Raw genomic sequence first — 14,515 nt, forward strand, 5'->3', positions numbered from 1 at the left:
TTAATGATTTTTTAAGAAAATTGTAGCTAAATTATTGAGCTTTCTAGTGTATTTTTCTAAATTAAAAATAAAAGTTGCCATCTGCCAATTATATGAGGAAAAACAAAAAGTTGGAATATTTTAGTGAAAGTTTGAAACACACTGATTTGTATGTAGTAGGAGTACATTAACAAAGCTAGAAATTTCAACATTATCTTCTAGGTGTATCTTTTCTCGATAGTTTGTTGTTTTGACTCATATCAATAGCTTTATTTTTTTTGGAGATATTCGGTTTTGAAGAAGACACTAACATTTTTTCGTATTTTTTACATTAAAACCATGCCTTTGCTTTTGGTCCTAGTCAACAGACTTATAAAATAGTGGTTATGATTTATGTAATGGCACTGTCTTTGAAAAATCATATTATTATTGTCTGTCGGGCAGTTACTCTAGCAGATATGGTTTTAAGTTCAAAGGTTGATCTCTGCCATGATCAATTAAAGCAGCAATAGCCGATATTTCAGAATTTAAAACCATGTCAACGAGAGTAAACGTCAATACACAATAATAATATGACTTGGCAATGACATGATAGTTAGATTAGAAACACAATAAACACTATTTTACAAGTGTGTTGATGTGGACCTAAAATCAAAGCTAAAATTGCATTAAAATCGTTGCTGTATTATTCAAAAGCGAATATCTCCAATAAAAAGAAAGCTATTGAGACGATTCAAAAAACAAACTATCAAGAAAAGACGCATCTAGGTGATAAAATAATTTTTAAATGACTTGCTTTGTTAATATATTTTACAGGGTGTTTCAAACTTTCACCAAAATATCAACATTTTGTTTTTCATCGTATAATTAGCAGATGGAAACCTTCATTTTTAATTTAGAAAAGTACACTAAAAAGCCAAATAATTTAGTTTCAAATTGCTTAAAAAATCATCAAAATTAGCACACTAAGAAAAATGCAGGGTTGTTCACCACATACGACACGGAGTATTGTAGCTAAACGATTAGATTTTTACAAATTGTAAGTTTTGTGTTCATTGAAGGACTGTTAGAGCTACAATTTAAAAATATTTTTACAAGACACAGAGTGTCCCAAATAAGTAAAAAATATTATAGTTGTATTTTTTTAAATAGAACACCCTGAATATTATTCTATTCTTGGATTATACGATTGAAATAAATGTAAATTTGATTAAGGTTTATCACACTTAAACCTTACCGTTTTTGAAATATTTTCAATTTTATGTAATTGCAGTAAAAATTTTAAGGGTTCATTTCTCCAAGGGTATCAAAGTTTTTAATACTAAATATTTACTGAAGATTATTTATTGATCAGATATTATGCTGCAATAATAAAAATTTTACCTGCAATTTAAAATTTTTTATTTATTATTTTTTTTTTATTTTATTTTTTTTTTAATTTTTTTTTATTTTAATTTATCTTATACAGAGTGTCCAAAAATTTATATTAAATAATTACTAGCTTTAAACGGCAATAACTTGTTTAATTTAAATAGAACGCCCTATATATTTTACGTGAATCAGATGCGCAATGTAATTGTCTATCAAATTGTATTATACCAATTTTTATCCATCTCTTCAAGTTTTCGTAGAAAATGCATTTTCTTATAATTTAGACCTCATTTATCACTATACCCATATAATATTGATATTTTAGCTTATTTTTAAAGATGTAATAAATTTTCAAAGGGTACAGATACTAATATTGTCAATATAGTTCGCTTATTTACTTAAAAAATAAAAAAAGGTTTAATTTTTTTTTGTTAAAGAGGACCAATTAATATGATCCCAGTATTTAAACTAGATTAATTGACTGTTTACGTTGATTAATAATAATTGCTCCAAATACTAAAAAAAACTGAATTTTGTGTGTGTATTAGACAGTGTGGTAAAAAGTAACACCTAAATTTTGTTTCATGTTTTGACGAATGCTTTATTTATAAAAACAGAGACGTTCATTTTCATAACATATTATTATATTGATTTCTGAGCCAAATCCACATTTATTTAGAATACTTTATCAATTAAAACAATTTAAAAGTATGTAATTAACTAATTTTTGGTGTTTTTAGTCGGAGATAATGGTGGTATATTTAATTGGTATACTCTTTTACAAAGATTTAAATCGTTTTTTTTTGTATACCAATGGGATTGCATTATTTACCACCTGTACATTTTGTACATATATGGTGCTATAAAAAATCTGAAATGTCAATATTCCATGGGTATAGTGAGAAATGAGGTCTAAATTATAAGAAAATGTATTTTCTAAGAAAACTTGAAGAGATGGGTAAAAAATGGTATAATACAATTTTATAGACCTAAAATTTTTACTGCAATTTCACAAAATTGAAAATATTTCAAAAACGGTAAGGTTTAAGTGTGATAAACCTTAATCGAATTTACCTTTATTTCAATCGTATAATCCAAGAATAGAATAATATACAGGGTGTTCCATTTAAAAAAATACAACTATAATATTTTTTACTTATTTGGGACACTGTATCTTGTAAAAATATTTTTAAATTGTAGCTCTAATAGTCCTTCAACGAACCCAAAACTTACAATTTGTAAAAATCTAATCGTTTAGCTACAATACTCCGTGTCGTATGTGGTGAACAACCCTGTATATTAAACTTTAAAATACATCAAAATTTCTAGGTGAGTGTTTGTAATGGCATTTCTTGTTTATGAGAAAGTTTTATGAGAATAAGTAGAGGCCCAACTCTTTATTTTGCTTCTAGGTTAAACAATTACCAAATTCATTTTTGTTCATTTTCTTTATAGACTAGGTACAATACTACAGATAGTATTGCTAGTACTCAACAAGACTTTATTACTTAGTCGATCATAGTAAATTATTTAGACGTTTTAGCCTTAGTGTTTTTTTCGTAGCTCGGCTAGAGGCTAGTTTTGTTTCTAGGTTTCTCACCCTGTTCCCGCAAGATTTCATAGCCGTGGACCTCCGCACCTTGCGAGCTATCCGAGTACTTAGACCTTTGAAGCTAGTCTCTGGCATCCCTAGTAAGTAGATTAAATTAGCGACAGGTGGTCTTCTAGCAGTAGATGCTCTTTCTTCGTTCGTCTTCCTCTATCTATATGTATTAACGTAAATGAAATGAAATAGATTTAACTCGAGAAACTTAACAAATACATAAACATAATTTCTTCTTTCTATATTTACTGAAGCTTTTTCATATTTAGCTTTATTATATTTAACATTTTTTTTTCTTTCCACTTTTATTTATGATTCTTCAGTGGGACCCGAAATAGAGATTTTTATAATGTCTATATCTTTGTGTTTTTTTAGATTTTTATATTAGATTTACTTTATTTTATATAAATTTCTAGTGCAGAAATATATTTCTTTTTACCAAAAATGGTCAGGAGATCAATTGATATATTTTAAAACCCATTATATACAGGGTGAGTCTTAAATAAGTGCAAATATTTTCAAAGGTGGTGTATTTCGACCACAGGAACACGCCTATGAGGGTCTTTTCGCAAAAGAAAGATGTCGAAAATCGTGTATTTTCTTTTAAATTTCGCTGTATATTTTTCGAAAACCTTTTAGAACTGCCTGTTCACCGCAAATTTTCCCACGATATAATTTCTTAGTCTTTTTATTTTTTTGTTTTCACTCTTGGCTTTAGGTCGTTGGGGTTGCAAAGATGTTTCTAGATTTTGTTCATTATTTTTTTATTTTGTGACGACGTTTCGACAGTATATGTCTTTTTCAAGCCTCTTTAAGTACATAAAAACAGTCAGTTAAAATCAATAAGATAAAATGTCAAACTAAAAGGTCTTACCTTGAACGTAGATTCTTACAGAGTTAAAATTTGTTAAACTGGACAACACAATAACACATATTAACTATTGTTTTTAATTGTTTTTGGACATTACACTTTACTATAGAGCACGTACGTATTTATCGTTTCAATACCCGATGTCTACTGTTCTTAGTGCGTTAGAGGATCGACAGATATATTTTGCTTAGATTTTTTAGGTCTTTTTTATCATTTACCGCGTTTTTGTTTTTTTGTATCTCCACCATTTCATAAAATTCTCTCTTTTTTTGGTGATTTTCTGTTTTTAAAATTTTAGTTTTATTAAAATCGAATGTATGATTTTCTGTTGACACATGATTTGTGAGGGCGGTTACATTTTTTTTATCATACTTGTGCCCTTTCAGTCTATTTTCTAACCATTGAGAAGTTTGTCCTACACTTGGAGAGTAAAGTTCTATCTGATATCGATTTTGAAATACCCTTTTTTTATCGGTATGTTGATGACTGTCTAACAGCTATACCAAAAGAAAAAATTAGGTATATAGAAGAAAAATTTAATGCCTATAATAAACATATTCAATTTACGTCAGAAATAGAGAACGATAAAAAAATTAACTTTTTAGATATTACTTTACATCATACCAATCAAACCATAAAAACCGAATGGTATACAAAGAAAACTTGGTCCTCAAGATATCTCAATTTTTTATCTAACCATCCAGCTAACCAAAAAAGATCGGTGATAATTGGCTTGGCGGACAGATCAATTCGTCTATCCGACCAGAATATAGAGATGCTGCAATAAAAAAAGCAAAAGATGCATTAAAAGAAAATAACCATCCACAAAAACTAATAAACAAAATATTCAAAGATAGACTCCAAAAATTCTTAAACACAAAAAACAATCAAAATCAAATAGAAAATAAAAAGATTAAAAAAGATATACGATATATTGCGCTCCCCTTCGTAAATGGGTTGTCTCAACAATTACAAGGGTTACATAAAAAGTATAATATAACGATTTGTTATAAAGCACATAACTTGTTAGCTAATAATTTCTCTAAACTAAAATCTGTAACACCGTTAAACAAACGAAGCAATGTTATATATGAAATTCCATGTTCGAACTGCGCCCAAGTTTACATAGGACAAACTTCTCAATGGTTAGAAAATAGACTGAAAGGGCACAAGTATGATAAAAAAAATGTAACCGCCCTCACAAATCATGTGTCAACAGAAAATCATACATTCGATTTTAATAAAACTAAAATTTTATAAACAGAAAATCACCAAAAAAAGAGAGAATTTTATGAAATGGTGGAGATACAAAAAAACAAAAACGCGGTAAATGATAAAAAAGACCTAAAAAATCTAAGCAAAATATATCTGTCGATCCTCTAACGCACTAAGAACAGTAGACATCGGGTATTGAAACGATAAATACGTACGTGCTCTATAGTAAAGTGTAATGTCCAAAAACAATTAAAAACAATAGTTAATATGTGTTATTGTGTTGTCCAGTTTAACAAATTTTAACTCTGTAAGAATCTACGTTCAAGGTAAGACCTTTTAGTTTGACATTTTATCTTATTGATTTTAACTGACTGTTTTTATGTACTTAAAGAGGCTTGAAAAAGACATATACTGTCGAAACGTCGTCACAAAATAAAAAAATAATGAACAAAATCTAGAAACATCTTTGCGACCCCAACGACCTAAAGCCAAGAGTGAAAACAAAAAAATATATAGTATACAGGTCAAAGAAACGAAACAAAAAAAAAATTCTTAGTCTTTGATATTACCATAGTTACGGCCATATAGAAAGTTACGGCTTTACTTTATGGTTACGACACTAAAAGGGATGCAAATACAGAAACAATCCGTTGGCTCTCAAATTTTTTTCAAAAAAAATATTTTTTTTTTCAATTTTCAAACTTACATAACTCGGTTAATTTGGACTTATCTAAAAAATGGTAAAGATAAATTATGTTTCTTTTATCGAGATCTACCAGCCCTGAAAATATTTCCACTTATTTAAGACTCACCCTGTATATTTAAAAATTACCTTAATATATTATTATATATATTATTATTAATAAGCGATACCAAATTAATTTTTAGTTACGTCATCGAGGGCGCTATTATGTTTCAAACCATGGACATATTCGGCGCCTCGCTGAATAACTGTAATTTAAATTTGCCGCTGATGATTTAGGTGGTAGCTCCGCTGTAAAAAAGGTCAAGTTGCCACATTTATTTATTTATTGCCTAACATTGTTATTCGTTTTGACACTTTAGTTTTGTGTTACGAGTTTTTGGTTTAAATGAATTGTGTTGTGATACCAAACTTGCAGTCGAACAATGATGTTTTTAGAATATCTTTTAGTGCAAAGTATAATAAGTGTGTTATAACCGATGCAAAAAACTTATCGCAACCTTATTAGAATATTTAGCACGGGAAAACGGTAGTAGTGGCCCTTTATGTCCCTTAAGTGCGTAAAGGAGGGGAGTTTTGTTAATGTAAATAATAACTCTTTATATATTTATAATTAATTAATTTTTGTTTTCTAAAACATTTTGATTAAAAGAAAATAAGCAAAAGAGGGCAACGCTGTGCTATGATCTATAGTATAGATCATATATAGAACATATATATATATATATATATATATATATATCACGTGACTATATATATTTGGTATGATATATATATATATATATATATATATATATATATATATAGAACATATATAATAGCATATAGAACATATTATATAATATTCTATATATAAAAACATATTCTATAGATTCTACAGAATACCTTGTTATCGGTTCCCAATTTTTAGTTGTTTAAAGGTTAAGTTTTATATTTGCCGCATTGAACAAAAAGACCAAGAAAGAAGTATACAGGGTGATCAGAATTGTATTCCGAAATAATAATAATTATTAAAATATTCTGTAGATAAAAATAAGTAAAAAAGTTCATATAAATTTATGACCTAAAATCTTCGTTTCGAAGATACAGTATGACACCTACTTGTAGAGGGCGCCACCTACATATTTTTAGTTGTTTTTCACTTAAACCAAAAACTCGTAATACAAAACTAAAATGTCAAAACGAATCAAAATGTCAGAACATAAATAAATAAATAACCTTTACATTTTTTACAACAGAGCTACCACCTGAAGCACCAGCGAGAAATTTAAATTCCAGTTAGTCAGCCTAGCGCCGAATACGTCTATGATTGGCAACAATGAATTTAATAATCGTACCCTCGATGACGTAACCGAAAGTTTATTTGATATCGCTTATAACTATTTTTCAAGTCTATTTCGAAGATTTAAAATAATCTCACTTTAAATAAAGTCCTTCCAAATTTTTGCTTAAACCTTGTAGAATTATAAAATAAACAATAAATAACATAAAATAAACTCAGAAAAGCCAATAACTCCACGAAAATTCAAATCAAATTCAAGTAGGTATGTCAAGCGAAACGCCAAACAAAGCTGTCAAAAAATGATTTTTTTTGACGTCGATTCCCCTCTCTAATGCATGAATAATAGTATATTATTTTATTAGGAGTAAAAATGATACTTTTTGTAGCGAGGCTGGGCCCGTATTCTGTAACTTTGACATAAAAACGTTACGCTTTCAAAGCGGTGAGCGCAAGTATTCGATCAGCGAAACGCAAGGCAGTCGATTTTGGTATTCTCGTTGCCATGCGAATCGTGTTCTGGATACGCGTTGAGCACATATTGGCAACATCACAATTTCTAATGTAGGTAATAGTCAAAAGTTGATAACTGACGGATGTAACAATGAAAAATGTCAATGTTACGTGAATTTCATAACCTATTGTTGAGTTATGTCAAGCTATTTTTCTATGGATATGTCATTATTCTTATTATACGAGGGAAGTGTTGAAGTCGCTTCTCAGCATTTTCGATGTTTTGAAGAATATTTATAGCTGCCAAGTCGTAAATTATCAATTACTTATTAAGGAATTTGTAGAAGAAGTAGTAATTTTCACTAAAGAGCAAGATAACGCACAAAATCACAATTTTTTTAATTTTCACTGACAGTTTGACAAGCAAAACGAACTTTTAAGGTAACCGTTTTCAAAGCGCTCAGCGCAATCAGTAAAGACGCTAAGCGCGTCAGACGAAAATACCGAAATCGTTAATTAAGTGCGCGCTCAGCGAAAATTAACGTCATATACGCTGAGCGTCTAAAAGCGCTTAGCGTTTTCAAAGTTACAGAATACGGGCCCTGTACGTTTAACATTACAGGCGAAACACAAAAAATGATTTTTACTCCGCTATTTTTTTCAAACGTTACAAATTACGTATTGAACTGATAAAACATTTATTAATTCAGTGAAATTACTACGTGTTATAAAATATGTTAATCAATATCATAAATATTTTTTTAACTTATTTTTTTTACCTGGTCTCATGCAATTTTAATAAGTTCTTATAAAGATATAATAAATTATCTGGAATTTTCTCTCATTTATGTTAATATATATAATTTAGGATTTTTCGGATACTATCTCTATTCCTTTGTTAACATTCTTCTCTATCTAGTTTTTACTAGAATATTAGTCCCAGTGTACTACTGGGATTTTATTTTCTACTTTTTACTCAGTTGCCAAGCTTTTTTAATATAGATTAAATATAGGTATTATTATAACACAATACACTATAATTAAGTACATACATTATATTTATATATAAATTATTTAAATTACTGTTAACTATGTTAAATATTTTAAACATACACAACAGTTTTGATTAATACCAGTCCAGTGAATAAATTTTACTATAATTATTATGTTATACAGAAAAGATATATTTAAATAATTATAATAATTGAATCTGAAATTTCAAATCATACATAAAATTTTAAATTGAAATGAAATATTAATAATGCTACATGGAATGCCCATGTAGCAAATAGAGTTTTTATGTTTTTTGGTAATATTTATCGAACAGGAAAGTATTAAAGTAATTGTTTTATCATATAAACATTATTTTTTAACATTTACACATAACACATTAAACCGCCACTATTATTGTATATAGCAGTAATATACTATAAATGTAATAGAGTAATATATAAACGTTTTAAAGTAATTTAGTTAAGTATAAAACAAACAAAATCCAAGTAGAATGGAGTCATTTTTATGCAAAAGTTTTATATTTTACTATTAAGAAAGCATGATAATAAATAGCTAAAAATGTATCATACGATCGACAAAACAATGCGTCTCAGTAGCCTTTGAAATGACAATTGATGAAAAAATACAGGCTGAATATTATAGGAAAAAGTAAACATTATAAAACAACATAATATATGAATCCCGTTACAGAAATGTTTATCGAATGCCATTTCAAAGGCCCTATATGCCAATGTTTATTTTTCGATCATAAGGTACCTATAATTATTCATAAAAAAAGAAAATTATTTATTTTTAAATTTGAAAAATAGCAATAATACAAATGAAATCTTTAGTGCAATATTTAACTACATCATATCTATGATAGTTTTTATTTTGCAATAGTACTGAAAGCTGCTTTTACACATTAACCAAGTAACATGCAAACTTCTTTGTAAGAATAGCTAGTTAATAACAAATAACTTTTGGTGTATCTATGGTTTATTGTATTTGATCGTATTTGAAGAGTGATAATGTGAATAATTAATATAAAAGGAGGGCTCGTGGCAAGAATACAAACTCTATAAGAATTTACTAATTAATTATAGACATTTTTATTTTTTAAAATAAGTAATATTAAGGATTCATTTTATGCTTATGCTTAGTTTTATGCTTTAGTTTTCCATAGTTTTTAATTTATATAATCTAGGCAATATATTTCTTTATAGAGAAGCAAAAACTAGTTGTATCATAACTCTACGAATTATGGAAAAACTATTTCACAAGAAAAATAAAAACTGAGTTTATATTATAAATAAAAGGTAAGAGGAAGACATACGATGTCACGAAACTTACTTTACAGTGAAAACTGATTTAATGTTGCTGGTTACGTCAAATATTATGTTAAAGGTAAAAAAAATTATTACTGTTTGCGTTATATTATTTGTACAGTGTGAGTCAACGATAGAGCAAAGTCCATTACCTCATTTGTTTCAAGATTTACAAAAAAATGTTTAATATAAAAGTTATAGGGATGGTTAAGATACATATTTTAAAATTATTATAGAGTATACAAGGTGCTTCAAAAAAGTGTGGTGGCTGTAACATATGTTTTTTTTAAATGCAACACCCTATTTTTTATTTTATTTTTAGATTCTGCGTAAAATTCCATAACTTTTTTATACATAATGTTATATACCTAAAATTAATAGTTTTTGTAATATTTCAATTTATTTAAACAAATGTTAAATTGCAGTGTGGTAAAAAATTGTCAGTGGTGCCATTGTTTCAGAAGTTGGAGTAAATTTGGTAGGAGAGTTTTATAGAGATGACAAAAAAGATATATGTAAAGATATTTTAGTTAAATGATACAGGGTGTTCAAAATATATTTATGAATTTCAACTACTTAAAATTAAAAAATCTCAAATTTTTTAAATGGGACACCCTATATATTATCATTTTTTCTGATAGATTTGACACAACTGTGACACACTTTTATTAAGTATGTCATATCCCTATTTTTAATAGTTTGCGATTTATTCCCATTTTTTTCTATTTTTACCCATATTTTCAATACAATTAGCCTATAAAATCATAGTTGACATGACAAAACAAAACTATTTATTACTTACCTTTAACAAGTAGCTTCATAATTAGTTACAATTGCTGGTATTAGTTAAAATTAATTAACTTTACTGAAATAAACTAAATCGCAGTTTCTTGGTGTATTTCTATATTATGAAAGATGACACTTGGGATTTTTTGTCGGGGCGAATAGCCACAGATTAGGGTAATACTAGATTACCTAATTGCTGAAGACTACTGATATATAAATTTTCTTCGACATACAGTAAAGTTTTTTTCTCGTAGTAATTCTGGTTTATAATTCATTTGGTAAAGCCAATATTACAACTGCCGCGAAACCGTCCCATTACACACTTGAAGATATTTTCTAGATAATATACATCTACCCTTATAGTACTTAGCAAAGTACTATATAATATATAGTACAAAATCAAAAAATGTGGTTTTCTAAGCTTGTATATCAATCACATTGACTAATTCATTTCAAGAAAATCTGTAACTATTATTTCTACCATTTATACTTATTACAACAAATTAAACTGAAATTCAAATTTTGTTCTTAACTTGCTTAACAGACATGAAATTGTGATAATTATTACTTTTTGTCATGACAACTATGATGTTATAGCGCAATTGTATTAAAAATATGGGTAAAAATAGAAAAAATTGGAATAAATCGCAAACTAATAAAAATAGGTATATGACATTCTTAATAAAAGTTGAAGAGTTTAGTGAAATCTATCAGAAAAAATGATAATATATAGGGTGTACCATTTAAAAATTTGAAATTCCCTAATTTTAAGTAGTTGAAATTCTTAAATACATATTGAACACCCGGTAACATCTAACTAAAAGGTTTTTTTTCTATGTCTCTATAAAATTCTCCTATCAAATTTTAGTTGTCCAACTTCAGAATCAATGCCATCATTGACAATTTTTTAACCCACTGCAATCTAACATTTGTTTAAACAAATTTAAATATATAACAAAAACTATTAATTTTAGGTATATAACAATATATATATATAAAAAAGTTATGGAATTTTACGCAGAATCTAAAAATAAAATAAAAAATAGGATGTTGCATTTAAAAAAACATATGTTATATTCGCCACACTTTTTTGAAGCACCCTGTATACTGTATAATAATTTTAAAATGTGTATCTTAACCATCTCTATAACTTTTATATTTAATATTTTTTTGTAAACCTCGAAACAAATGAGATAATGGACTTTACTCTATCGTTGACTCACCCTGTACATCTTATGTTATATTCAATTAAAATTTACCATGTGTTTGAGACTTGATATTCTCAATAGACTAAGTTGATTACCGAGTTGATTGCTTAATTTTTTTTTATAAAATAAACATCGTTGGTTTTTCCCCTTTTCCTTCAAATATACCTCACCGGTACTAAAAACGGGCACCTTAAGATTGTCATGTATTTTAAAGTTTTAGATATTGTGTTCAGGTGGGCCGATTTTGGTGATTTTATGTAATTTACAGCTAAATTATTTTTCTTTTTAGTATCTGTTTCTAAATTAAAAATGAAAGTTGCCGTCTGTCAATTATACGAGGGAAAACAAAATGTTCATATTTTGGTGAAAGTTTGAAACATCTTGTGGAGTACGTTAACAAAGCAAGGAATTTAAAAAACATTTTGTCCTCTAGGTGTATCTTTTTTTAACAGTTTGATTTTTAATTTCATCTCAGTAGCTTTATTTTTTTTGGAGATATTCGCTTTTGAAGAAGACGCTAACAGTTTGTTGTATTTTTCGCATTAAAACTATGCCTTTGCTTTTGGTCCTAGTCAATAGACTATAAAGTAGTGTTTATGATTTACGTAATTTCACTGCCTTTGAAAAATCATATTATTATTGTCTGTTAGTCTGGCAGATATAGTTTTAAGTCCAAAAGTTGATTTCTACCATGATCAGTTAAAGAAACAATAGCCGATACTTCAGAACTTAAAACCATCTCTACTAGAGTAAACGTCAATAAACAATAATAATATGGTTTTTCAATGACAGTAACATTACGAAAACAAAAAACACTATTTTTATAACTGGGTTTTTGAGGACCCAAAATCAATGTTAAAATTGCTGTAGCGAATATCTCCAACAAAAATAAAGCTAATGAAATGAATCAAAAAACAAACTATCGGGAAAAGATGTACCTAAATGATATAAAATGATTTTTAAATTCCCTGCTTTGTTAATATATTCCACAGGGTGTTTCAAACTTTCACCAAAATATTAACATTTTGCTTTCCCTCGTATAATTGACAGATGGAAACTTTCATTTTTAATTTAGAAAGAGACATTAAAAAGCCAAATAATTTAGCTACAATTTTTTTAAAAAATCATCAAAATTGGTCCATTAGAACAAAATATATTAAAATTTAAAATACATCAAAATTTTAATGTGTCCCTTTTTCGTGCCGTTGAATGTAATAACCAAATAAAAAATAATTAATACTATTTATATCTCTTGTGAGTTGAATATGTACAGTACAGAGTACAAATATGTACACTAATGAAACTCGATATAAAATATACAAAAAGCCTGCAAAAATAACTATATTTTTCGTTGGATACAAAAAAACGTATTATTTGAAACCGATTTTCTTGATAGATAAGTTTATTTGTTATTAGCTAACTATTATTTTAAATACTTTTTTTAGAAAACTGTTCTCTGTACTAACCATTTTTTATATCTGTGTAGGTTTACAAGTGGTGCTGAAGTCCATCATAAAAGCAATGGCCCCATTGCTCCAAATAGGTTTATTAGTATTGTTTGCCATTGTGATATTCGCCATTATAGGGCTGGAATTTTACTCGGGAGCACTACATAGAACGTGCTATAGTTTGTACGACATAGGTAAGCATTAATAAGTATTGACGTTATCGGAAAAGCTATTAACCTAATAAAAATATACCGTGTGGTGCATCGGAACATGGGACATAGGAAATTTCAGGCAAATTTTGAAAAGGTCAAATAATATCTCCCCAGATGGTTTTATGCAAATATTGGATTAGACTTTTATGAAGAGGCATTAAAAAATAACTCAAAAATTGTATTAGACTTTTTAGAGGAGGCGTTAATGGCATCCAAGATCTGATAGGAACAAATACATTTTTGAATTAAAATAGCGGGCCACAAGTGACTATACAGGATATTTCAAAAAAACATGTGTTATCTCTCTTGGGGTGATTCCTCACGTAAAAATAAGACTTATTTTTAATATCAATATAGGTCAGATTCTGCTTTGTTTTATAGCTACAGGGTGTTACAAAGTCTTAATAATCTTTCGATTTATTATAATTTTCTTTGAGTGATTAACTACTTTGAGTGATTCCAATTAAATGTTGAGGGTAAAATTAATATAAGTGCCAGGCTTGGCAATTATCATAAGGCCCGGGCCTTGGGCCCGGTGCTCTGGGGGGCCCGTTAAAGGTTGTAAAATATTCATAATTTCTTGAATTTTTGAATTTTATTGGATTGCTATATATTTTAATGCTAAAAAAGTGTCGATAAATTCATCAGGGACGTGCATAATATGAGTTATCACTGAACTATTTCTCTAAAAAAACCATGACTTTTTTATTTTGATGATATCAAAAATTTTTAGGCCGTTTAATGCCAATTAAAAGTTTTCTCTTAATATTTTGTCGAATTCGGCCTCCTTGATGCTCCTAAGATAAACACAATTTTATTAACCACAATAATTAATGGAAACAAAATTAATAAATTATATATTTTACCTAATTTACTATGAAATATTATTACTATTAGTCCAACCTACAGCAATTTCAAATACAGAAATAATAGTATTTACGATTAAAACAAAAAACCTAATTTTAAAAAGTTTTAACATTGAATTTCCATATCCATGTTCATAGGAACATTTTTTCGTATTTTTTGATGAGAAATGAATAAATACTTATTTAAAACTTTCGCAAGT

General features: G+C 27.8%; 1 protein-coding gene across 9 annotated transcripts in view; it reads left to right on the forward strand.

Moving 5' to 3' along the window:
• LOC115877105 (voltage-dependent calcium channel type A subunit alpha-1) overlaps window positions 1-14,515 on the forward strand; it is a gene marked incomplete at its 3' end in the record, with an annotated part of 233,608 nt that overhangs the window by 180,015 nt on the left and 39,078 nt on the right. For 7 of the 9 annotated variants that reach the window (XM_030893234.1, XM_030893272.1, XM_030893199.1 and 4 more), the window contains 2 exon segments: window positions 2,900-3,042; window positions 13,276-13,431. In XM_030893234.1, the coding sequence (XP_030749094.1) occupies window positions 2,900-3,042; window positions 13,276-13,431 (299 nt within the window). 9 annotated transcript variants of the gene reach the window in all.

The sequence above is a fragment of the Sitophilus oryzae genome, unplaced genomic scaffold (assembly GCF_002938485.1).
Source record: "Sitophilus oryzae breed Bouriz unplaced genomic scaffold, Soryzae_2.0 scaffold_1059_pilon_pilon, whole genome shotgun sequence".
In the NCBI taxonomy this organism is placed as follows: domain Eukaryota; kingdom Metazoa; phylum Arthropoda; class Insecta; order Coleoptera; family Curculionidae; genus Sitophilus; species Sitophilus oryzae.